The sequence below is a fragment of the Bombina bombina genome, chromosome 8, assembly GCF_027579735.1.
Source record: "Bombina bombina isolate aBomBom1 chromosome 8, aBomBom1.pri, whole genome shotgun sequence".
Taxonomy (NCBI): Eukaryota; Metazoa; Chordata; class Amphibia; order Anura; family Bombinatoridae; genus Bombina; species Bombina bombina.
In genome coordinates, this window is record NC_069506.1 from 63,248,251 (window position 1) to 63,273,537 (window position 25,287).

The 25,287-nt window shown below is 37.3% G+C and overlaps 1 protein-coding gene across 1 annotated transcript in view; it reads left to right on the plus strand.

Moving 5' to 3' along the window:
• Positions 1 to 25,287, plus strand: part of CHD5 (chromodomain helicase DNA binding protein 5) — a 584,561-nt gene that overhangs the window by 279,459 nt on the left and 279,815 nt on the right. Inside the window, exon 9 of the mRNA XM_053690398.1 lies at positions 22,820 to 22,986. Within this exon, the coding sequence (XP_053546373.1) occupies positions 22,820 to 22,986 (167 nt within the window). The remainder of the gene's footprint in view (positions 1 to 22,819; positions 22,987 to 25,287) is intronic.

A 25,287-nucleotide genomic window follows, 5' to 3' on the forward strand; every position in this document is an offset into this window, starting at 1 on the left:
TGTCACTACTGTGTCATTATATAGTGCTGGGTGTCATTATACTGATGCAGATACCACTGATCCTATAACCAGCCCTCCTCTGGCTATACCCATGTGCCAGTGTTACTACTGTGTCATTATATAGTGCTGGGTGTTATTATACTGATGCAGATACCACTGATCCTATAACCAGCCCTCCTCTGGCTATACCCATGTGCCAGTGTCACTACTGTGTCATTATATAGTGCTGGGTGTTATTATACTGATGCAGATACCACTGATCCTATAACCAGCCCTCATCTGGCTATACCTATGTGCCTGTGTCACTACTGTGTCATATAGTTCTGGGTGTTAATATACTGATGCAGATACCACTGATCCTATAACCAGCCCTCCTCTGGCTATACCTATGTGCCAGTGTCACTACTGTGTCATTATATAGTGCTGGGTGTTATTATACTGATGCAGATACCACTGATTCTATAACTAGCCCTCCTCTGGCTATACGCATGTGCCAGTGTCACTATTGTGTCATTATATAGTGCTGGGTGTTATTATACTGATGCAGATACCACTGATCCTATAACCAGCCCTCCTCTAGCTATACCCATGTGTCAGTGTCATTATATAGTGCTGGGTGTTATTATACTGATGCAGATACCACTGATCATATAACCAGCCCTCCTCTGGCTATACCCATGTGCCAGTGTCACTACTGTGTCATTATATAGTGCTGGGTGTTATTATACTGATGCAGATACCACTGATCCTATAACCAGCCCTCCTCTGGCTATACCCATGTGCCAGTGTCACTACTGTGTCATTATATAGTGCTGGGTGTTATTATACTGATGCAGATACCACTGATCATATAACCAGCCCTCCTCTGGCTATACCCATGTGCCAGTGTCACTACTGTGTCATTATATAGTGCTGGGTGTTATTATACTGATGCAGATACCACTGATCCTATAACCAGCCCTCCTCTAGCTATACCCATGTGTCAGTGTCATTATATAGTGCTGTGTGTTATTATACTGATGCAGATACCACTGATCCTATAACCATCTCTCCTCTGGCTATACCCATGAGCCAGTGTCACTACTGTGTCATTATATAGTGCTGGGTGTTATTATACTGATGCAGATACCACTGATCCTATAACCAGCCCTCCTCTGGCTATACCCATGTGCCAGTGTCACTACTGTGTCATTATATAGTGCTGGGTGTTATTATACTGATGCAGATACCACTGATCCTATAACCAGCCCTCCTCTGGCTATACCCATGAGCCAGTGTCACTACTGTGTCATTATATAGTGCTGGGTGTTATTATACTGATGCAGATACCACTGATCCTATAACCAGCCCTCCTCTGGCTATACCCATGAGCCAGTGTCACTACTGTGTCATTATATAGTGCTGGGTGTTATTATACTGATGCAGATACCACTGATCCTATAACCATCTCTCCTCTGGCTATACCCATGTGCCTGTGTCACTATTGTGTCATTATATAGTGCTGGGTGTTATTATACTGATGCAGATACCACTGATCCTATAACCAGCCCTCCTCTGGCTATACCCATGTGCCAGTGTCACTACTGTGTCATTATATAGTGCTATGTGTTATTATACTGATGCAGATACCACTGATCCTATAACCAACCCTCCTCTGGCTATACCCATGTGCCAGTGTCACTACTGTGTCATTATATAGTGCTGGGTGTTATTATACTGATGCAGATACCACTGTTCCTATAACCAGCCCTCCTCTGGCTATACCCATGAGCCAGTTTCATTACTGTGTCATTATATAGTGCTAGGTGTTATTATACTGATGCAGATACCACTGATCCTATAACCAGCCCTCCTCTGGCTATACCCATGTGCCAGTGTCACTACTGTGTCATTATATAGTGCTGGGTGTTATTATACTGATGCAGATACCACTGATCCTATAACCAGCCCTCCTCTGGCTATACCCATGAGCCAGTGTCACTACTGTGTCATTATATAGTGCTGGGTGCTATTATACTGATGCAGATACCACTGATCCTATAACCAGCCCTCCTCTGGCTATACCCATGAGCCAGTGTCACTACTGTGTCATTATATAGTGCTGGGTGTTATTATACTGATGCATATACCACTGATCCTATAACCAGCCCTCCTCTGGCTATACCCATGTAACAGTGTCACTACTGTGTCATTATATAGTGCTGGGTGTTATTATACTGATGCAGATACTACTGATCCTATAACCAGCCCTCCTCTGGCTATACCCATGTGCCAGTGTCACTACTGTGTCTTTGTATAGAGCTGGGTGTTATTATACAGATGCAGATACTACTGATCCTATAACCAGCCCTCCTCTGGCTATACCCATGTACCAGTGTCACTACTGTGTCATTATAAAGTGCTGGGTGTTATTATACTGATGCAGATACCACTGATCCTATAACCAACCCTCCTCTGGCTATACCCATGTGCCAGTGTCACTACTGTGTCATTATATAGTGCTGGGTGTTATTATACTGATGCAGATACCACTGTTCCTATAACCAGCCCTCCTCTGGCTATACCCATGAGCCAGTTTCATTACTGTGTCATTATATAGTGCTAGGTGTTATTATACTGATGCAGATACCACTGATCCTATAACCAGCCCTCCTCTGGCTATACCCATGTGCCAGTGTCACTACTGTGTCATTATATAGTGCTGGGTGTTATTATACTGATGCAGATACCACTGATCCTATAACCAGCCCTCCTCTGGCTATACCCATGAGCCAGTGTCACTACTGTGTCATTATATAGTGCTGGGTGTTATTATACTGATGCAGATACCACTGATCCTATAACCAGCCCTCCTCTGGCTATACCCATGAGCCAGTGTCACTACTGTGTCATTATATAGTGCTGGGTGTTATTATACTGATGCATATACCACTGATCCTATAACCAGCCCTCCTCTGGCTATACCCATGTAACAGTGTCACTACTGTGTCATTATATAGTGCTGGGTGTTATTATACTGATGCAGATACTACTGATCCTATAACCAGCCCTCCTCTGGCTATACCCATGTGCCAGTGTCACTACTGTGTCTTTGTATAGAGCTGGGTGTTATTATACAGATGCAGATACTACTGATCCTATAACCAGCCCTCCTCTGGCTATACCCATGTACCAGTGTCACTACTGTGTCATTATAAAGTGCTGGGTGTTATTATACTGATGCAGATACCACTGATTCTGTAACCAGCCCTCCTCTGGCTATACCCATGTGCCAGTGTCACTACTGTGTCATTATAAAGTGCTGGGTGTTATTATACTGATGCAGATACCAATGATTCTATAACCAGCCCTCCCCTGGCTATACCCATGTGCCAGTGTCACTACTGTGTCATTATATAGCACTGGGTGTTATTATACTGATGGAGATACCACTGACCCTATAACCAGCCCTTGTCTGGCTATACGCATGTTCCAGTGTCATTACTGTGTCTTTGTATAGAGCTGGGTGTTATTATCCAGATGCAGATACACATCCAGTATTTTACAGGCTTTATTTATCCCATAACTTATCACCCAATATCGCTAGCAGTCTCTTGACAAGCTACTAACTTTATTCACACTACATATTTTTTTTTCTTCCTATTATTTAATCAGAAAGAAAAGATATACTAAGGTTGTGGCGGACACTGCAAGGGCTAGTCACAGATGTCCATGTACGGACACCTTGCCTATCCCTGGTTTAGCTCTGTTGAAAAGGCAGCTGGAAAGCCCACTGCAAGTGGTAAATAAGACACTCCCCCTCCCCCCCTCTTTTGCATATGAAAAGACCCTTTACACAAACAGGAGCAAGCTGGAGTAGGTAGCTGATGGTATTCTAATAAAACCTTGGGGCTTGGTTAGGAGTCTGAAAATCAGAGCAATGTAATTTAAAAATCAGCAAAATTATACATTTAAACAAAAACAAAAAAACTTTATGGGCTATATAAATATATCATGTACAAAACATTTATGCAAAGAAAAAATGAGTGTATAATGTTAAGGATGGGCGAATGTTTCTTAACATTTGAAAAATGAAATGAATTTTAACACATTTGTTTGTTCGATTACAATTTAAAATGTTTGTACAACATTCTAACATTCGTTTAACATAATAGTATTTTTAATGCTATATTTAAATTTAATATTTGAATTAAAAAAAATCGAATCTATATATTTGTAATAGTATTTCTAATGCTATCTTTAGATTTAATATTCAAATTAATCAATATTCGAATTAGAAACATTTGAATAAATAAATTTGTATCTATTATGTATCAATTTACTAAATTCCCTCTAACGTGAACTATTGAACTTCTGAATAGTATTTGTTAAATTGAATGTTGCATTCGAAATTTCAAATGTGAATATTCAATCTATTTATGAACATTTGAAAATGAAAGAAACATTTGGAAATTGTAAATAACAATTGTTTAACAAAATTGTAAGGTTTTTTTGTCCCCAGGACTATACGTTCGACCAATAGTGCACTGATTCTATGGAGTTGACATTAAAGGGGCACTAAGCAAATTCCATGCACCTCCCTCTAACTATGGGTGCTGCCATATTGGAACCTAGGTTACACTGCACTGCAGGTATCTGAAGGAGAATTACTGCACATGTCAGCACTGGAATGCAGTGGAAGCTATATTTCAGCATGGCGGCACCCATGACTAGAGGGAGGTGGGAATAACCTAAATACTGTGCTTATAAAAATGTATTTTAATGTTTAATGTCCCTTTAACTTTGTGTTTAATCCCTTTGCAGGGGTTAAACACACCGTTATGTGCAAGCGCTAGTTCAATAATAAAAAGCTCATACTATAATTAGAGCATTTTATTTGTGCACTTTTTAAGTATAACAATATTTTATGAAACAAAGTTCCGCTATTCCAATAATAGGCAATTCATTGACCAGCCAGCCTCTAAGTAATACAAAGCTGAAGGGAAATATAACTACTAAGCAGGCCTCTCATGGGTCAAGGAAGTACATAAAACTAGGGTGCTATCATACTTCTTTTATATATCAGATGTCCTTGGCCCAAAAATTATGAAGACAGCTACCTTTTATTTTTAATATAAATGTTACCACCTATACCTTGAATAGTCAGGCATAGCTAGAGCAATTGTGGGCAGTAGAAAGAGAAACAAAATGTATGAACATGTCTACCTATATGGCTATGTACCTAAATAACATGCTTGAAAAAGTTGGCTATGAGAGTTATGTATCTAGGTTATAGATCAGTGATAGCTAACCTTGGCACACCAGATGTTTTGGAACTACATTTCCCATGATGCTTAGGCAATCTGCTTAGTATCATGGGAAATGTAGTTCCAAAACATCAGGGGTGCCAAGGTTAGCAATCACTCTTATAGATCATAAAATAGGCCCTAGCAAGCTTAAAACAATGACTTGTACACATAATACTTTAAAAACCTCATTTCTGTCTAATAACTAAATACATTATCAAGAAATATAAACACAGCTATAGTTGTCTGACTATTATTATTATTATTATTATTATTATTATTAACAGCAAGCTCAACTAGGGCCTACTGAAATGAGCTAATTATAAGGAATATGTGCAGCCATCATTAAACAATATACATTTCAAAGCTGCATAATACAAATCTAAATATGTGAAGCAAACTCCAATAAGATCAAAGGTTGTTGTGGAGATAATTGGTACCACTGTTACATTACAGAGTAAAAGAAAAAAATAACGCATAATACCAATTTTAGTAATGTTGTAAGAAATGCCTGAAACTATGGAGTCTTTATATTGATTTGAGTCTTTATTAACAATGTTTAATTTTAAAGCCCCATTCACAAACATTAGTGATGTGGGGGACAGTCACCTATTAAACTAACCCCAGATTTACCCAATAGTTTGCTATGTCCAAAGTGTTGTGTTAGGTAACTTAGAGTTCTCATAAGTCACAGGTTCAGATTAGAGACCTCAAAATAGCAGAGGAATTCCTGTACTCAGTTAATTGTGCTGTGAAAGCAGGTTGCAGAGTTAAACCTAGAAAACAAACAATCACCTCACTGCCATCTGCCAGCAACTATTTTTGTTCTATTTGTGTTTTGGAGGACCCTTCTTATATTCTACGCACTGTACACCAGTACAGGTCTGGTGATAAGCAACAGCACTATTACTTCTCTTGACTCCATGAATGGAACAGAAAACCAGAGTACACTGGAGATCCATATCAGGTGCGAACAGATACTGCAATCCCAGATCTCTCGCTGAGAAATGTTCCTCCTTCTTAGCCAATGCAGTTTGAGTCTGCTGTGCTTCTGAAGGACCCAGTTGTTTACTAGATGGAAGAGATGGCCTGGGCAATTGGGGCTAAGATCATGTATGGATTGCAAATTGATGAGGCTAGTTCCAGGGAGAGTTATGTTTCAAATGTTAGGAAGTGCTGTGTGAGTAAACGGCGGTCTTTCTGCTCCCAGCTATCCACTGCATACATTTTTCATTGATAGCTATATGCAATATGCAAGGTATGATTCAACACCCAAATATATAGAGCAGAGTAACAATTGGTTTCCAGAAACTCCAAGTTACAATGATATCACACTGCTCACCCCGCATACCAGGGGTGTTGTTGAGGCCTATCCACACTGGGACCGCCATAGACATCGACGTTCTGAATTAGGAAAACAGCATTTTTCCTTGAAATATTTATATAATTGTGTTCAGCAAGATTATATAGGTCAGAATGTTTTAAGGGTGGATGACTCAAGGGGACAACTGATAATCGGTGAGATTACAGCCACCTACACTCTTCTACAATATTGTAGCCTGTCATAGCACCGCCTGAAAACACTCCCCCATTTTAGTACTATTTTCTTTCTTTTTTTTATATCTTTAATCTATTTTGACACTTTTTATTTTTTATCCTATTTTGAGCAATACTTCTAAGTCTAAAATCTAAGTCTAAGTCTAAAATATCTTTTTTTTCATTTGCACCTGAATTTTACAAAGTTTTTGTGTTGATCTGGTTTTCTTTTTGGTTTTGTTGGGTATTCCTTTTATGTCTATAATTGTTTGTTTTTAAAGTAATTTGAGATTCCAAGTTCAAGTAGTTTTATGACTGTAACAGTGAACTTACTTTAGTTGAACTTGGTTATTTACATATTAACAAGTTGAACTGTTTCCCCTCTATTTTTTTATGTGGTTTTAGTTATTTGAGATCTGTCACTATAATCCTTTATTGAATGGAAATGTTTTTACACTTAACCAGCCTATTCTTTAAACATTGCATTTGACTTGCTTTGCATTTTTTTTTTTATATATAAATATTTGTTTAAAAATAAAAAGAACATGTTCTATGCGAAAACATATTTTTTTTTTTTTTTTTTTTTTTTTATAGTTTTTATTGAGGGACCAACAATACAAATGCAAAATTCAGTTTGCTCAGTATAACAAAAGTCATAAGTTGATACAGAGATGTACAGTACCATACATAACCTCAAATATAACAATTTGATTTAACGATAAAGTTGAAGAAAGAAAAAACAAAAAAAAAGATTTCACGCATAATGGTTAGAGAGCAAACACCAAACCTCCCCCTTGTTTTTGCCTCAGGAATGGCTGCGGCCACTTTTGGGCCCCCATGCACTTAAAGTAACAATCAGAGGATTTTTGAATGCTTTAGGCCACTTTTGGGCCTATATTTAACCATTTCCTTCACACCGCTACCAGGACCTTGGGTAGGTCCAGAAAACTGGAACAAGAATGGAAGGGGATCACAACTTTGTAATGGGGGGAGGGGGGAAAGGGGAGGGGGGGATGAGGAATGAGGGGGGGGCGAATGAAAGACTAGTAATGAAGTCCTCGTTATCAAACTTAATACCTAGTCTGACCTGTATCCTCTGTGTATGCTCTCATTATTCAAATAACATGTATCCTATGCATATTAGCAGTAACCACAAAATTTGTTTAACAACATTACAAGTTTGCTCATCCTGGATGGGAATAGCTTAAGCTGCAAAGGTGAGTCTTACCTGTCAGTAATACATTGCTGTTTACATAGTTCTGCATTTCAATATCAGTACAACGGACAACTAGTGTAATATGGCGTATAAGCATATACACATAAACTTTGTTTCCATTATATGGCCGAGCAGTGCGTAATATATTGAGAAAGCTAGGCTCTAATAACAAAAGCATTTCCTCTAAGCCAGTGGTAGGTTAATGTCTAATTGCTCTTTTGATCCCAAAATACTTCATCCAAAGACTAGCTCAATTATTGTCTTGTTCAGTAGACTCTACATCTTCACTACAGTGATATCTCTCGTCATCTTACGCCTAGCAGACAGTGTGATAAGATATAAATCCAACAGGCCTTGCTAAGCAATGCTCAGTCTATCTTAATGCTGGAATAGGTTATTGACATATATTGGTTATTGTTCTGTACAGATATATTTAGCATCTACTTGCTTTACCTTACTAATAGGCTCACACTGTAAGTCAGACTATTTAGCATGGGGACACTCATTAACATATGTGTTACTAACAATCAAATTACAATAAGATATGCAATATGACTCACAACACAACCAGACAACAGCACTTCAAAGCAACATGCAACATGAAACTTGCTCACCAAACATATACAACAATCAAGAAAATAACAGATAGGTGCATAGGGGATTACATGACCCCCACTGTGCCCCATGACACATTAACCCCCAAGAGGCATCCCAGTTTCAAATTGCTCCCCGCTACTTTAAATCTATGTAATGACATCAAAATGTACTATCTCCAACCAAAGTTCTCTATAATGGGTACATGTCCACCTTAGGGCTCCCTAGGTTTCTTAATAATAGATGAAATGTTCAGTACATTAGTAGGTGCAGGACTCCCTTATGTAGCCGGTCTAGAAATCAGAAAACAAAAGGACCTCTGAGAGCAACTGCAAACTGTATAAATCCTAAACAGATCTATTACACAGGGAGAGAAAGAGAAACATAAAATGCATTTGACTCAGGCTTTTGGAATCAGCGCAATTGGGGAAGATAAAGTGTCGATAGTCAGCAGTGCCGCGAGGTCAATGTTTACCCCACTCCACACACATTAAAGGAGTCTGTTAACATATAATATGCAGCAAGGGGAGTCCTGTCATGCGAGAACCTCCACCGGGAGTCCCAGTCAGTACATGACTCCAAGGCTATCCAGCCATTAAGATCAAAGTGTGCCAGTGTATGCGGTATACCTTTTTCCGTGGTTTCTCCTTGTCTTGAAGGCTCTCCTACACGGGTAGACTCTTTAGAGCAATGCAGCAATACAGGCTGCTCCGGCCGGTTCTTCAGTCCCAACCAGGAAATTTGAGTACCAGCCTTACTCCTCGCCATATCCTCTCTAGGGACCGTCGGGACTGTCTCTTCTTTAATACCCAAACAGCTCGCCCCTATCTCCAGCGGACCGGCCGCATCCACCAGAGCAGCAGCGGGCTTGTTAGCATCCAAAAGGTCAGTATCTATAGCTGGCAACAGGCACTGACAGGTGCTTTTCGGCATATGGTTTAGCTGCGTTCTGAGATCCGCTCCCCGGTCTTCTGTGCATAGCTCAAAATCTGAACTCTCTGTACCTCTGGGACTGACGGTGGCTATAAGTCGATCCATTCTGCTCATCAGCTTCCGGTCGTATTCCGCAAAGAGAGCCAGGATGGCCATGTGGAAATCACCCATGATACCGTGTAAGCTTCAGCCTATACAGATTATACAGGAAAACAGCCGACACAACTGATGCTTGAAAGTAGCTTTCACCAATTGTTTAAAGTTGTGCGGCCATCATAGCTTCTGCTCGCTTAGTTTTGTAGGCCTCCAAATCAAAGTTCCGTCCCAAACTTTGTGGCACATATAGGGCATCAGAGAATCCAGGAGACTTGTAAGGGACACAAGTTAGTAGTTCTCTAACTGCAGTTACTGATAGCAACCCTAAAATTCTAGTGTGTTTGTTGTTTTTTTTGTGGAGCTCTAGTAAAACACGTCCATTCTCCTTGGCTGTTAGCTCCGCCCCGCCCTTGCTTTGCATTTTAATTTCCTATATGTTTATTTTGTGGCTTTGGAGGCTTTTATATTTCTAGTTTAAATGGAAATTAAAGTTAAAATTACATTTTCATGATTCAGATGGAGCGTGCCATTTTAAGAGACTTTCCAATTTACTTAAATTATCAAATTGTGCTCAATGTTTTTATATGAGCATGTGCACAATTCCACAGTGTATGCATATGAGTTTGTGATTGGCTGATGGCTGATGGCTGAGCCTGTGATTGGCTGATGAAATTTGTCAGGAAAAATATATACTGCTTATTTAAAATTGTGCCATTAAATTGTGCTTGTTGATTGCATAATTCTACTCTATTTAATGGTCCTTTAAGATAAATATTTTTGCTGGATTTTGTTGAATTTTACACATTGTTTGTAGTTTTTAGTTCCTTTTGGCTTGACGTGTCTGACTGAGATCAAACTTAATATATTTTGCTAAAAGCGACGTGAAAAATAATGCCCCCCAAAATGATTTCCTGACGTATATCAGTCTGATCCAGCCTAACAAGGCCAGTCCAGTCCCAAAATACCAGGCAATTCTTCTCTGAACAAGGGAAATGGCAACCCCAGACAATCGTGTTGGCCTCCTAGCCCTCATTTCATTACTGTTCAGCAATTTGGTAGTTTTTAGAAGAAAATTATTGTCTCAGAGTGTGTTCCTTAGAAACCTAAACCCAAAAGTGTAAATTACTTTTGTGTATGCCACCTTCACCTGTGATCGACTCAGTTGCATGTTTTACATGTTCTAAAAATGATTTACATTTGTTAATACTAGTTTTAAAAAGCATTATAACCCTTGATGACTATAAGAGGAAGCTGAAAACTTGATTTATATAATACAGAGAGCCAAAAGTAATTGTAATCTGAGCACACATTATCATTTTTTTGACTACCACTTACTTCAATGGGAGCTTTAAACAGCCTTCCATTGACATAATTTGGCAAGCACTAAATGAAAATCCAATAGCTTTGTAAACTTCCAAATGGTGTCAACTTTAATGATTCAAGTGAAGCCAGCTTGACCATTGTTTTTGAAGAGTACTAAAAGAAAGTATAAAGGTATATGCCGAAGCTGGTATAATTTCTCAATAAGGCATTTTCATTTATGCTTGTTCTTTGTCATGTATGTTTGCCTAGAATAATTCACAACCAGCTTTTAATATATATATGTGTGTGTGTGTGTGTATGAATTTATGAGTTATCTGGTTGCAGGTATTTCATTTTGTATGTTTGCTAGACATGTGCATGGCGAAAAAATTTGGTTCGGAACGATTCAGATTTTTTCGAATTTCGGTTCGGAGCGATTCGAATTCGGAAAAATTTGAATAAATTCAGTTCGGATTCGAATAAATTCGGTTCGGATTTGTTTCGGATTAATTCGAATTCAAATAAATTCGTCTGGATTCGGCTCGATTCGGTTCGGAATTTCGGTAAGTGTTAGGTGGGATTAGATTTATACTGTACAATAGTAGTGTAATCCATGGCCATCCGAATTTACCAAATAAATCCAAAGTAATTCGGATTTATTCGGTAAATTCGGCAGTATTTTAATTCGGAAATTCGGTTCAATCCGAATCGCCGAATTTGCCGAATTTCCGAATCGATCCAAAATGAATCGCACATATCAAATGTTTGCACAAGTGGCTTCTCCGCTGCATTTAGCTTGTTGATTTTGTTGCAGCGTTGGAGTCTTGAGTGGTGTTTATTCTTCTATGTATCTATGAAACTTTATCAAAAGGAACATTTACACTTGCTTTGTACACAAGAAACTATAGGTTGTTTTCAGGATTGCTTTCATTTGCATTGCGGTTGAAAACAAATAAAGCCTCAAATCCCCAAATTCAGAATTCCAAAATCCAGAATTTTACTGAAATACAGACTTTTTGATTAGTATTTGTTTTAAAATAAAATTATTACACATTACCATTTACCTGCCAGTAAGTCACAATCTTCTCTTTGGTTGTTTTTGTTTTGTGCTCTAAAATGCAAATGCTTATCTATATTTATTTAAAACATCAACTATTACCTTTCTGATTATAATACTATACTATGTTTCTGATGGTACTATTTATACAAAGGTATTACAGATAATATAAAACAATCATTAGGTAGCATATATAAGCTGTATTATGACATGTAAATATTGCCTAAACCAGGGCTTGACAAACCGAGGCTCTAGGAAGTCACTGGCTCCTAGAACTTTTTGGATTATTCTCCATATATATATTTAGAAAAAACACTGTCTGGCTCCTAAAAGTTTTTCTGGCTCCTAAATATTTTTACTGGCTCCTAAATTTTAACTAGATTTCTCAACCACTGGCCTAAACTGACATAAGATACCTTTTACAGTCCCAAGCAGTTTAGATAAAGGATTTTCTGCTGTATACTAAAGAAAACTAATGTAAATTTAATTCCACAACAGTCCATAGACATTGTACTAAACATTGTATTAAAATATATATGCTGTATATTTAAACGAGCATTTATGAAAATAATGTTGCAAGTATGTTCGTATGCCATTCTTTTTACTTCTTGTTACAGTGATCCAGTTGCTTTTTGACACCCTAAATTACAGACCTCGTTATAGAAGTACATGGGTGGTTTAAATTTGCATTTCTTTTTATGTCTAGGTAAATTGAAGGTATCATTTTTAAACAGCATCATTGTGGTTGGGTTAAATAAGTTTATTTTTCATTTTCTGTCCTTAATTGAAAATAAATTGACCATTTTTGTTGTCAATAGACATGTCACTTACTCTGTTAAAGGGGGATTGGACTGTAGAATCATAAGTCACACATGTAATGTTTTGTTAATTAATTCTGAAGCAGACAACAAATGTGTAGCATAGTTTGTGTTTGCACAGTATACTCTACTTGCCAGTTCTGCAGCCTCTTAAAGGGATAGAAAAGTCAAAATTAAACTTGCATTATTCAGATAGAACATGTACTGTTAAGATACTTTAAAATTAACTTGTATTTTCAAATGTACTTTGTTCTTTTGGTATCCATTGCCAAAAACGAATATGTACATATTCTCCACTACTGGGAGGTAGCTGGTGACTGCACACATATCTCTCTTTTGCTTGGTTAACTGTGTTCAGCTAGCTCCCAGTATTGCATTGCTGCACTTCAGCAAAGGATAACAAGACGATGAAGCAAATTTGATAATAGAAGTAAATTGGATTTTTTTTTTAAATGAAGTAAATTGGATTTTTTTTTTAAATGATATGTTCTATGAATCCTTAAAGAATAGTTTGTGGTTTATTTTCCCTTTAACTGGTCCTCCACAGTCTGAGTTTTTCATTTTTATTATTTCCAGCAAAAGTAGGGCTCAAAGATATAAGGTCTCAGGTGTTCGAAAAGAAAGTTCTGCAAAGGGCTTTAATATAGAGATACATACATACATATGTCTAAATATGTATATTGCATATTTATATATATACACACATATATTTATAGATGTGTGTACAGATGTATTTACAGATATATTTACACACATATAAACACATAAATAAATGTGTATGTGTGTGTATCTATCTATCTATCTATCTATCTATCTATATATATATATATATATAGAGAGAGAGAGAGAGAGAGACATGTGCATTGGAGCCCTCTGTGGTCAAGTAGCTGCAAACATGTAAAAGTATATATATATATATATATATATATATATATATATATATATATATATATATATAAAAAGAGTTTAGCTGTGTATGTAGGGTAAAAATTTCACATTCCAATGTTCTTCACAAAGGGGAATATGTTCTAAGTATTTTTTAATAGATATTCCTATATATAACTGTATATATAACTGTATATAGCTATTAGATGAGACTTATTCCCAAGGGGGCGTGTGTGAGCGCCGAAAGAATGGAACGAAGTATAGTTTATATTACTGGTAGCAATCGAGTTAGCATCCAGGCATAATAATTGGTGATAAGGTTTGTGGACCTTAAGTGAAGTGACCAACCTCACATTTTAACAGTTTAAGGTTTTCTGGGATTCGATCATTATAATACGGCTATTAAGTATTTGTTGGGGAGTAGCCCAATGTGACGAAAGCAAGGTTGTGTAGTTTGGGATAGTCCACATCTCCACATAGGGGTGTTATGCGGTTTGCAAGGTGGTATACAATGTGGACATGGGGGCATTGCTAAAGCTTTTTAATACATACACTAATAATTTTACTTAATTTTTTGCTGCTGGGCAAACAGTTTATTATTATTTCTCACTTTTTATAAGAATGTATACATGATAATGTATATTGAACACACATTTACATATATTGGTTTTGACCAAGGATTTTGCAAACATTCTCCAATGATTGGAGGTTCAATGGGGGAGGGTTTTGTATGCCTTTATAAGTCTGTTTGTTTGTAGTTTTCACTTGTCAGAGGAAGGGACGTGTGTGTCCCGAAACGTCACATTTAATAAATTTCATCACGCTTCAAGTCTGAAGTCCAGAGAGTGCTTTATCCTATACACATATATATATATATATATATATATATATATATATGTATATATATGTATATATATATATATATATATATATATATATATATATATAAATATATGTATTTATGAATAAATAGAACATATTCTGCTATTTGAAGAACATTGGAATGTAAAATATTAATATTTAGCTTATTTGAGAAAACATGATCGGGTTTGCTCGATATGTTCAGTGTTATTTTTTTTTTTTCCATTGAAGTCTATTGAGGAAAATGTTAACACGGTTGCAATGTTTGAAGTTTGGCTTTTTGCACATGTTTGTTTAGCACTCGTCCAAAAATGTTTTACTTTCAACTTGTAATACGCGCGCTGGGCAAAAATCTTACTTCTAGCACAGTTAACACTCGTATTCTAGCCCATAGAGTTGCAGGGTCATTAGTGACAAAATTACATGTTCTAATTAATTAGATCATGTGATTTTTCCAGTATAATGGCCCTTTACAACAGTGTGTAGCAACTTCATAGGTCAATTTCATTGTAAAATAAAGCTTAGGTACTATGGACTTTTCTGGGCTCTATTACCCAAGCTGTGAATATAGAAGAAAGAAGCTCCGCATCTGTGGCCTTGCTAAAAGAATGCAAAGGTGGTTAGTACTGTGTATTATTAAACAAAAATAAAATTGTGTGCCATTTCAAATCTATTATTATCCAGTAGTATGCACTTGAAGTATATATTTTTGCACTGTAACTCAAGTTGTAGGATACACCTTATTGTGGCAGCAAAAATACAGATTTGTTAATGGAAAACTATTTTTTTTAAAACTAAGCTGAAGGAGAAAATATTTCAGAGATGACAAGAACCTATTGACAGTGCATATAAAAACCTATATTTTGTGTCCTTCAACAAAACACGTCTAACAAGGTTGTTTTATTGCCACGGCTATTCCATTTGTTATTTGACAGTAGGGATGGGCGAATGTTTCTAAAAATTCAAAATTTAAAATGAATTTTGATACATTTGTTTGTTCAAATTGAATTTCGAATGTTAATATAACATTCTAACACTTTATTTTCGAATGTTCGTTTTTATTTTTGAATAAAATTCGAAAATATTTGTTCAAATAATAGATATGTATTCATTCAATTTCGAAATGTAATAAACAAATTAGAATGTGTCATTCGAATTCGAATGTAAGATTCAAATTTGAAATAGTATTTCTAGTCTACAACTGTGTTTAATAAATGTAATATTCGAATTTGAATACTACATTCAAATTTCGAATGTCACATTCAAATTCAAAATAGTATTTCTAGTCTAATACTGTTTAAATGTAATATTTGAATTTGAATTTCGACATTCAAATTCGAATGTCACATTCTAATTCGAAATAGTATTTCTAGTTTACAATTGTGTTTAATAAATATAATATTTGAATGCTACATTCGAATTTGAATGTAGCATTCAAATTCGAAATAGTATTTCTAGTCTAATACTGTGTTTTATAAATGTAATATTCGAATTTGAATGTCACATTCGAATTCAAAATAGTATTTCTAGTCTACATTTGTGTTTTATAACTTTAATATTCAAATTTGAAAAATGTAAATAACATTCTATAATAGAATTTTTAAGAATTAGAATTTCTACAATAACATTCTAACATTCGAATTCAAATATAAACACATTTGCCCATCCCTATTTGACAGCCCAAATATTCAGCAAAACAGGTATTACAAACCAGTTGATTTCAGTCCATTGTGTTTGTTTTGAGTTCCTTAATAACTTGTGACTAAGCTGACTCAGCATATAATATAAAGATTCCGAATAGCACAACCTTGGCTTCAACTTATCTACAAAAGTATATCAAATGTTCTGCACATTGAGTTTGGAAAGGCTTTTTTTTTGTTGCAGTTTTCAAATTTAAAATCATTCTAATCGATTAGAAAACATTAGGTACAGCACATCACATTAAAAGATTTTAAAGTAAATTAAGTTCATAAAAAAACTCATTTTGCATGGGCTTTTGCATAAGTTTTTGTTTTATCCAATTTAAGAGAATTCAGAACCCATTAGAAAACACCAGTTACACCTCATCAGCACATTACAATGAAGGAATTTGAAAGCTTTACTCCGGTATGAAACTCATTCTGCAATGGCTTTAGCATGATGTTTTTATTTATCCAATTTAAGAGCCTTGAAAACCCATTTTTGCCTCTTTCGAATGGCATTTTTATAACTTTTTTATGATTTATTTCCAGCACATATTCATTTCACAATAAACATGATAATTTAATTAAAAAGTTATCAAAACATATAGCTCAAGTGATACTTTTAAATTGATTAAAATGTCATAGAAAACAAAGCCAGAATTAAGTTAAAGAGGAAGTAAAGTTTAGCTCAATTGATTAATTAGGCCATGAAATATATAGTAGCTCTTAAAATAGTAATCAAAACCACAGTATTTTATAATATAAAACTTACATTTTTTTATTTTGCCAGTCTGTCCCAATGACTGCATCATTTTTTTTAAATTATAATTAGGGATGAGCTGTTCAGCCAAACAGAAGGCAACCCCAATTGTTTTCAGTGAGCAGTAGGTTTAATCAAGCCAGCAGAGAAAGGTAAACAGTGAATTGAGTAAACTTACTGATCTTGAGTGACAGCACCTCATGCACATCACATGAAATTAGTTGGGACAAGGGGTTTGTTTTATGGTTCTCTTACACGTTCGACCCTGATTATAATAAAAAAAATGCTGTGGTCATGTAGGTGAAAGTGAGGACCATCAAAATAAGAAAATGGAAGAAGAAATAATTTACTGCGAGCTAACAACAGAACCACTGATACACTTGCTTCACGGGATGACACCGGTATACACATAGAAAAGCCTCTTTATTGGGAGAGAGAGTGGCTACAGGTTAGCAAGGATTAAAAAGAAAAACCAGGAGATGCTTGTGATTCAGCTGGTTCATTGCAACGTGCATCCCTTACATTCATACCTTATACAGGAGGGGACAGATGATCGGTTACTGATAAATACCAGCTAGAAAACACGCTCAACAATTGCCCCCTTGATGGCTGCTATGTAGTTGTGCAGGGGAGAGCGGCTGGCTCCCACGTGCTCAACTCTGTTGCATTCGGGGCTTAATATTACAGACCTGGTGGCTCTGTTGAGAACTGTTGAAGAGGCGGCCCCTCTGACTCCTCTGGCTTGTGGGAGAGTGTACTGGTCAGTGATTTATAAGAGCCCATGCAGAACTGTTAGTTACGATCTACAGGACTTGCCTAGATATAGCTGTACAGTCTTCCTGCAGCAGCGTGTAGGCATTGAATAGGGGCAAAGGTGTCTGTACCAAGCTTTTTGAGTGACTTCTTATGTTTTAGCTTGGTAGCGCTGCTGCTTTTTACTTACTAGTGTGTTCGAACCTACTAGATCACATCTAAGGGTAATGCCTCTGTAGTAGTGATGTGCAGTTCATGAACGAATCGTTCATTTGAACTGGTTCTTTTTACTGAACTGTATGAATCAGTTCACCAGACTGAACTGATTCGTTTGTAACAGTTCAGTTCCTGAGTCAGCTCAGTCAGACAGGCAGCATGTAATATGATCCTAGAGTGAAGTCTCAGTGATTCATAGCAGAACCAGAGTTATAACACAGTTGCTAATGAATCACTGAATTAACAGTACACAGTACACGGATTCAACAGCATGTAATATGATCCTAGAGTGAGTCTCAGTGATTCATTAGTAACTGTGTTATAACTGCTTCTGCTATGAATCACTGAGTTAACAGTACACAGTACACTGATGCAGTACACTGATTCAACAGCACAGCACTCATATATATGATCCTAGGCTAGAGTGAGCATTGCAAATTAACCCTAAGGACCCCCTGTTAACCCTGTAAACAATGTCCATTTTCCACCCCTTTCACAGCTCTAATTAACCGGGATCTAATAGCACCAGCTTTAAGGGGGCACCCTGCAGGGTCACAGTAATGCTGTGGTATTCAGGGGTTCAAAGGGTTAACCTTATAGTTATTTGGGAATCTGCCAGAAGGAATCGATGGTTTATTAAGAGAACACCGTATCGTTATAGTTAATGTAATTGGGACACTTTAATTCAGAGTTGTTGCTTTTCTATGACATGGGCAGTTTAGAATGAGCGGGTTAATATGGCTGGAAGCATAACAATGATGGATATATTATGTTGTAAATAGACGCGCGTTCTAATTGGAGGTGAAGTATAGCAGGGCTATTCCGTCTCCCCTATTCTAGCTGCATTGGTCCTGTGCTTGGCAGATTCGTGCACACTACTGTAGAAGCTTCAACGGCCTGATAAGTAGGCGCGCGTCTGCTACTGCCAGCCATTTGTTGTCTATCAGTGCAGGCGCGCTACCGCAGCATCTTCCTGATTGCTGCCATTGAAGCTTCTACAGTAGTGTGCACGAATCCACCAAGCACAGGACCAATGCAGCTAGAATAGGGGAGACAGAATAGCCCTGCTATACTTCACCTCCAATTAGAACGCGCGTCTATTTACAACATAATATATCCATCATTGTTATGCTTCCAGCCATATTAACCCGCTCATTCTAAACTGCCCATGTCATAGAAAAGCAACAACCCAGAATTAAAGTGTCCCAATTACATTAACTATAACGATACGGTGTTCTCTTAATAAACCATTGATTCCTTCTGGCGGATTCACAAATAACTACAAGGTTAACCCTTTGAACCCCTGAATACCACCGCATTACTGTGACCCTGCAGGGTGCCCCCTTCGAGCTGGTGCTATTAGATCCCGGTTCATTGGAGTAGGTGAACTGATGAATCGGTTCATGAACCGGTTCAGTTAATCGAACCGTCCGAAATGAACCGATTCATCAGAATGAACCGAACTTCACATCACTACTCTGTAGCAAGCACAACATGATCTTGGTTGCTAATGTATGCTTGGCCATTTAGTTTAAGTATAACATTAGAGACATTGTGCTTATTTAATAGTCCTGTGTGCATTAGCTGGGGACATAATATATCATCTGTATTCCTGTCAATTCTGTCTACTTTCATTGCCAGCACTAACCTTAATGAAGGAGCAATGTAAGGTCCTGATATGTTTAGTGCTGCTCATATAGACCCTATGGGGCCTATCTATCAAGTTCCAAATGGAGCTTGAGGGCCCATGTTTCTGGCGAGCCTTCAGGCTCGCCAGAAACAGCAGTTATGAAGCAGCGGTCTAAAGACCGCTGCTCCATAACCTGTCCGCCTGCTCTGAGCAGGTGAACAGACATCGCCAGGTTGATTGACACCCCCCTGCTGGTGGCCGATTGGCTGAATACAGAGAGTGTATTGCTCTTCGCATTCAGCGAGGTATGTCGGACCTGATCCGCACTGTCGGATCCGGTCCGACATACCTTTGATAAATATCCCTATGTGTTCTTATACATGTTCTGCCAAAAATGGCCTAAGCTACTTATGAGGGCAAAAAGGAGGGAGATTTAAATCTTTGCTTCCCAAATATTAGATGACTGGCTTATTACTGTATTTGACAGGTTTATATGTTTGCTGAAGCTAATGATGTCCATGTATATTTTTGTACACTTACTTGACTTGTATGTTCTATACGTTTAAGTGAGCAAACAAAAAAAAACAAAAAAAAAACACTCAACACTTCCCTTGCACTTAACCCTGAAAGACCACTTTTTTTGGGAGGCCTGCCATAAAGCCCACTTCATTTGATTGTATAAAAGAAGAGTGCCTTACTCCAAAGTAATTTCTACTCTCTAGCCGGTTCTCTTTTCTACCTCATTTGATCATTTAAGTAAACCTGTTGTTGGGGCCTCCTTGATTATATCTACATTATTTAATAATTTTTTTCTCCTGAAGGCTCCCTCAGCAAAGGTAACGTTTTATAGTCTGTTGTTTCATGTTAACTGCTATCATTTATATTATTTAGAAGGATGGTGGAGTCTTGTTGGTAATGACCTCACTGATCTACAAGATTATTCACACTGGTACTAAACATTTAGTAATGCATCTCTTGCTTCATATTCTGTAACAATGAAGAATGAGATCAAACAGGATTTTTCTAGTCACCGATAAAAAAAAAGTCTTCATGTTTTCAATAAGCCCCTCCCTCTTCATGGCTTTACGCTTTGAGGCTGGCTCTCTATTTGCCTCTCATGTTCAACCTTTTACTTGGCTAAGCTTTCAAATGACAGGTTTAATCTGTAAACTTACCTTCCACAACTTGTCTTTCAGTCCAATTTTAAATAACTGACTTTCTTCAAGTGTGGCTTAGTATTAACCCACTGGTAATAAATCATCTCTTGCTTTATGTGTTGTCACTCAGACCATGAAAAAGATTTAACTGTAAGCAGCAAAATCATCTTTGTTATCTAGCCATTAATAACCACACATTGAATTTATTGTGGATTTAAATATTTAAAACAAGTATTACGTATGCCTTTACAGATTATGGTGATTGCTTCATAAATTAACAGGTCATTAAAGTCATCTATATTAACCCCTTGAGTGCTAACAACGGCTCTGAGCCGTGGCAAATTGTTCCAGTCAGGTGATGACGACGGCTCAGAGCCGTCACTAGCACTCACCCACCTTGAGGGCAATCTGGGGGGCTCCCGTCTACTCCCACCCCCGCAATCTGGCCTGTATAGTGACAGGCATCGCCGGGCTTTACGTTTCACGCAGTGACATTACGCGCAATGACGTGATGATGTCACCGTGCAACTTTATTTAAAATTAACAATAAGTATAGGGAGATGGGGGCATGCTGCTTAGAAGCCCGTATCTCAGGCATCTAAGCAGCTACAGACCCCCAAGACTGACCGTTAGAAAGGTAATCACCTAACCTTCCTAATGGTATAAGTCCTGGGGGTCTGTACAAAACAGTAAAAAAATAAAAAACAATATATTTAAAAGATAAAATAAATAAATTTAAAACCAGCTTAGCACCCAGGTGGGAAATGGCTTAGAAGCCAAAGGAACAACATTTTAACATGTTTTTTCTTTTGAAAACTGATAATTAAAACCTTTAGTACAGCAGTTCTAGTTCTAGTTCTACTAGTTCATTGGCTAGTAGATGTTGCCTGCTAGTGTCTATTGGTTGATAGGTACCTGCTAATGCTTATTGGCTGATATATTCAAGTCTCACTTACTGATGAGGAACACATCTCTGAAAGCCTAGCAAGATATTGTTGTATCCAGGGAAAGAACAATTTTCAAAAGCTACAAAACATTATAATACATTTTGAAATACCCTCTTTTATATGAAGCAAAGAAAAACTTTGAATGCAATGTCTTTTTAAAGGGACAGTAAGCACCTTGAGATTTTTATATAAAATGTTTAGATAGGTATAGTAATACAAAATTAGTAATATTTAATTAAACTGTTGGTTTTCTGATTGTCAGAGCTTGAAATGCACACTGCAGACTTTTCAAGAGTAACCCTGCTTCATATCTTTCCTTAAAGTGAGGGTAAATTTCAGACTATAAGAATGTTGCAATGAAAAATATATTAGTTTGCAAGTAAAAACACATAATTATTTTTAGTGTATATATATATATATATATATATATATATATATATATATATATATATATATATATATATAAAATAAAAGATTTATAATCCTAATTTGTATTCACTCTCTACATAGGCTTTCTAAGGGCTTTAAATGGGCTGGGCTTCAAGATTGTCATATGACACACTCATTGATTGGATGTGCACTGGAATTGCTATAAATAAAAAAAGATTTCATCCAAGTGAGCCGGCATAACATTGCAATAGAAGCATTACTATAAGCATTAATTTAACCCTTTCACGGATGGATTAAAAAAAAAAAAAAAGGTAGACATATACGTTTTTTAATGGCAAAGATTAAATACATGGCATTTGTTTAGTTAAGGTTTACCGTCACTTTAATTGACTGATACAGATAACAACCACAAAACAATGTTTTTAGTTGATACTAACATAATGACTGTGGCTAGCCTTATTGTCTGCAGACTCAGTCCTAGATTAGCTCCACCAAATAAGGTAAAAGGTGGAGTTTGATATTAAAACAATTACAGCAAACAAGAAGTTAATTTGTATTAAAATGTTTAGACTTGGCTGATATATTATATTAGCAAGGCAACCAAAATTGCAAGGTGTTTAGTGTCACTTTAAGTACTATTGAGAGTATCTGTTGAAAGAAGATACTAAAATATTGATCTAATTTATTGTATTGTTTTCTAGTTGAAGAAGGAGATGGATATGAAACAGACCATCAGGATTATTGTGAGGTTTGCCAGCAAGGAGGGGAGATTATTCTGTGTGACACATGCCCTCGTGCCTATCACCTTGTCTGCCTGGATCCAGAACTGGAGAAAGCCCCTGAGGGCAAGTGGAGCTGCCCGCACTGTGTAAGGCATTTAGCAGCATGGTGCTATACTTACAGTATAAATTAGGAGTTATAGATATGAATAAGAAATATACAAATTATTCTTTGACATTTGAAGCTTTGGCTATAGAAGGAGGCTTAAAGTGAAAGGTTCCCTATAAGCTAAAGCACTTGAAAGTGATGCTGCAAGTACAGTGGCGTATTTAGGTTTTATGCTGCCCTAGGCACTCAAAATTCTGCTGCCCCCCACACCTCCAGGCAGTGGCGTAGCGTGGGGGGGGCCACAGGGGCGGTTGCCCCGGGCGCAAAATTCTGGGGGGCGCAAAATGCTTGGCTCCCAGCCTCCCCAGTCCCCACCATCTCAAGACAGTAGACAGTCGCAGTCCCACTCCCAGCGGCGCTACAGGGAGGCTAAAAAATCTGACAGGCGCCTGCGCCCAGCCGTTCTGCCTCTCAAGTGAACTGTCTACTACTCTGAAGTCAAGACGTGCTGTGTAATGATTTAATTATCATAATTTTATGAGTGTAATCCTATCCGACCGTTACCTGCTGCTAGACTAGTGTTTATGCCACTAGTTAGCACGGTCCACTCCCACTCCCAGTGCACATGTCAGGAGGGAGGAAGAAGTCAGAGCAGCACATCCAGAGTGGAGTCAGACTGACTAGTACGCTGCGCCCGCAATGATAAGGTAAGTAGTGTCAACAGAAATTACCAAACTCATCACCGGGTCCGTATCAGAACCAGACCACCAGTGCCACTGCCAGCCAGAATTATAATTAAATTATTATAGCCCCTGTTTTTGCCTGGGCCCTGGGGAATAGGGATTGGAAATGGCAACGCACGCAAAATGCAGCTTAGCCTCTACCGTTACCCAGGTGACGTCGCAGGGCCAGCCAGCCAAGTTCCAAAGGACCCAGAGTCACTCTGAGCCAGCCAGCCAAATTCCAACTTCCAAAGGACCCAGAGTCTGAGCCAGCCAGCATGCCAGAGTGTGAGAGTGATCTATGCTGCTTTAAAGTGAAAGCTGGTTATTTTATTTCAAATTCATTTTTAACCTGGGTAAAATAAAACATACAAAATGTAAATGATCTACATCTTGTATGTTTTACCCAGGTTAAAAATGAATTTAAAAAAAATAATAACTGGCTTTCACTTTAAAGCAGCATAGATCACTCTCACACTCTGGCATGCTGGCTCAGATGTATTTAAAAATTAAATCCCATGTTTAAATATTAAACCATAAAAAATTTAATTGTTAAGTTATATAATGTACTTACTTAATGTATATAATAAAGTAATGGCTGCCTGCAACCATATTGAATCCTAATTTTTAAGGATGAATGTAGAGTTTAGAATTATATATATATATATATATATATATATATATATATATATATAGTATATATTTTTGTTGTTAAAATAAAGCTTTGTTTGTTTTAAAACAAAAACCTGTCTCCTAAAATGTTGAGCTGTGTCCTATATTCAAAGCAAATTTGCCAATCCCTACTGTACTGGTGGAAGAGACTCAGTCAGTGCTAATGGATTAGGGGGGCGCAATTCTTGCCTTGCCCTGGGCGCTGAGAAGCCACGCTACGCCACTGCCTCCAGGTATTAGTTTTTTTTGGCCATACAATTTTTTGGTGGGGGTGTAACGTAACTCTTTTTCATGGCATTTCCAAAGTAAATGTTAATGTTCAAGTTTGCGTGTGTATATGCGTATGTTTGCGTGTATTTGGCGAGAGTGTGTGTAGTGTTGAGTGTGTGTGTAATGCAGTGTGCATGTTTAGTGTAGTGTGTGTATGTGTGTAGTGACACACAAAAAGTACTGCCCCCCAAAATCTGCCTGCCTAGGCAAGTGCCTTGTTTGCCTAGGCTGAAATACGCCCCTGAGCAAGTATGTAAAAATCTGACTAGAAAATATCTAATGAACATCTCTATGTACAAAAGAAAAATATTTTACCTCAAAATTTCCTCACCTCACCAGAGTAAGTGCTCTGTGAGCAGTTATCTTCAGCTTCTCTTTTTACTCTCATTTGCATCGTGTAAAACAAATCAGCCAATTGGCATCAATAGTTCTCAGTGCTTTATTGTGATCTCATGAAATTTCACCATAATCTAATGAGATTTCATAGTTAACTTCTTTAAATTAATCTAAGGAGGGTAATAAAGTAATTGTGTCTGTACATTACAGATAAACGCTCTAATTGCAAGTCCCGATTGGATGCTTCATGTCCATTTAACAGTGGAATGTGGCTACTAAGGTATTTTAAATAAAATATGTTCCTTCTTTACATAGAGATATTCATGTGATATTTTCTAGTC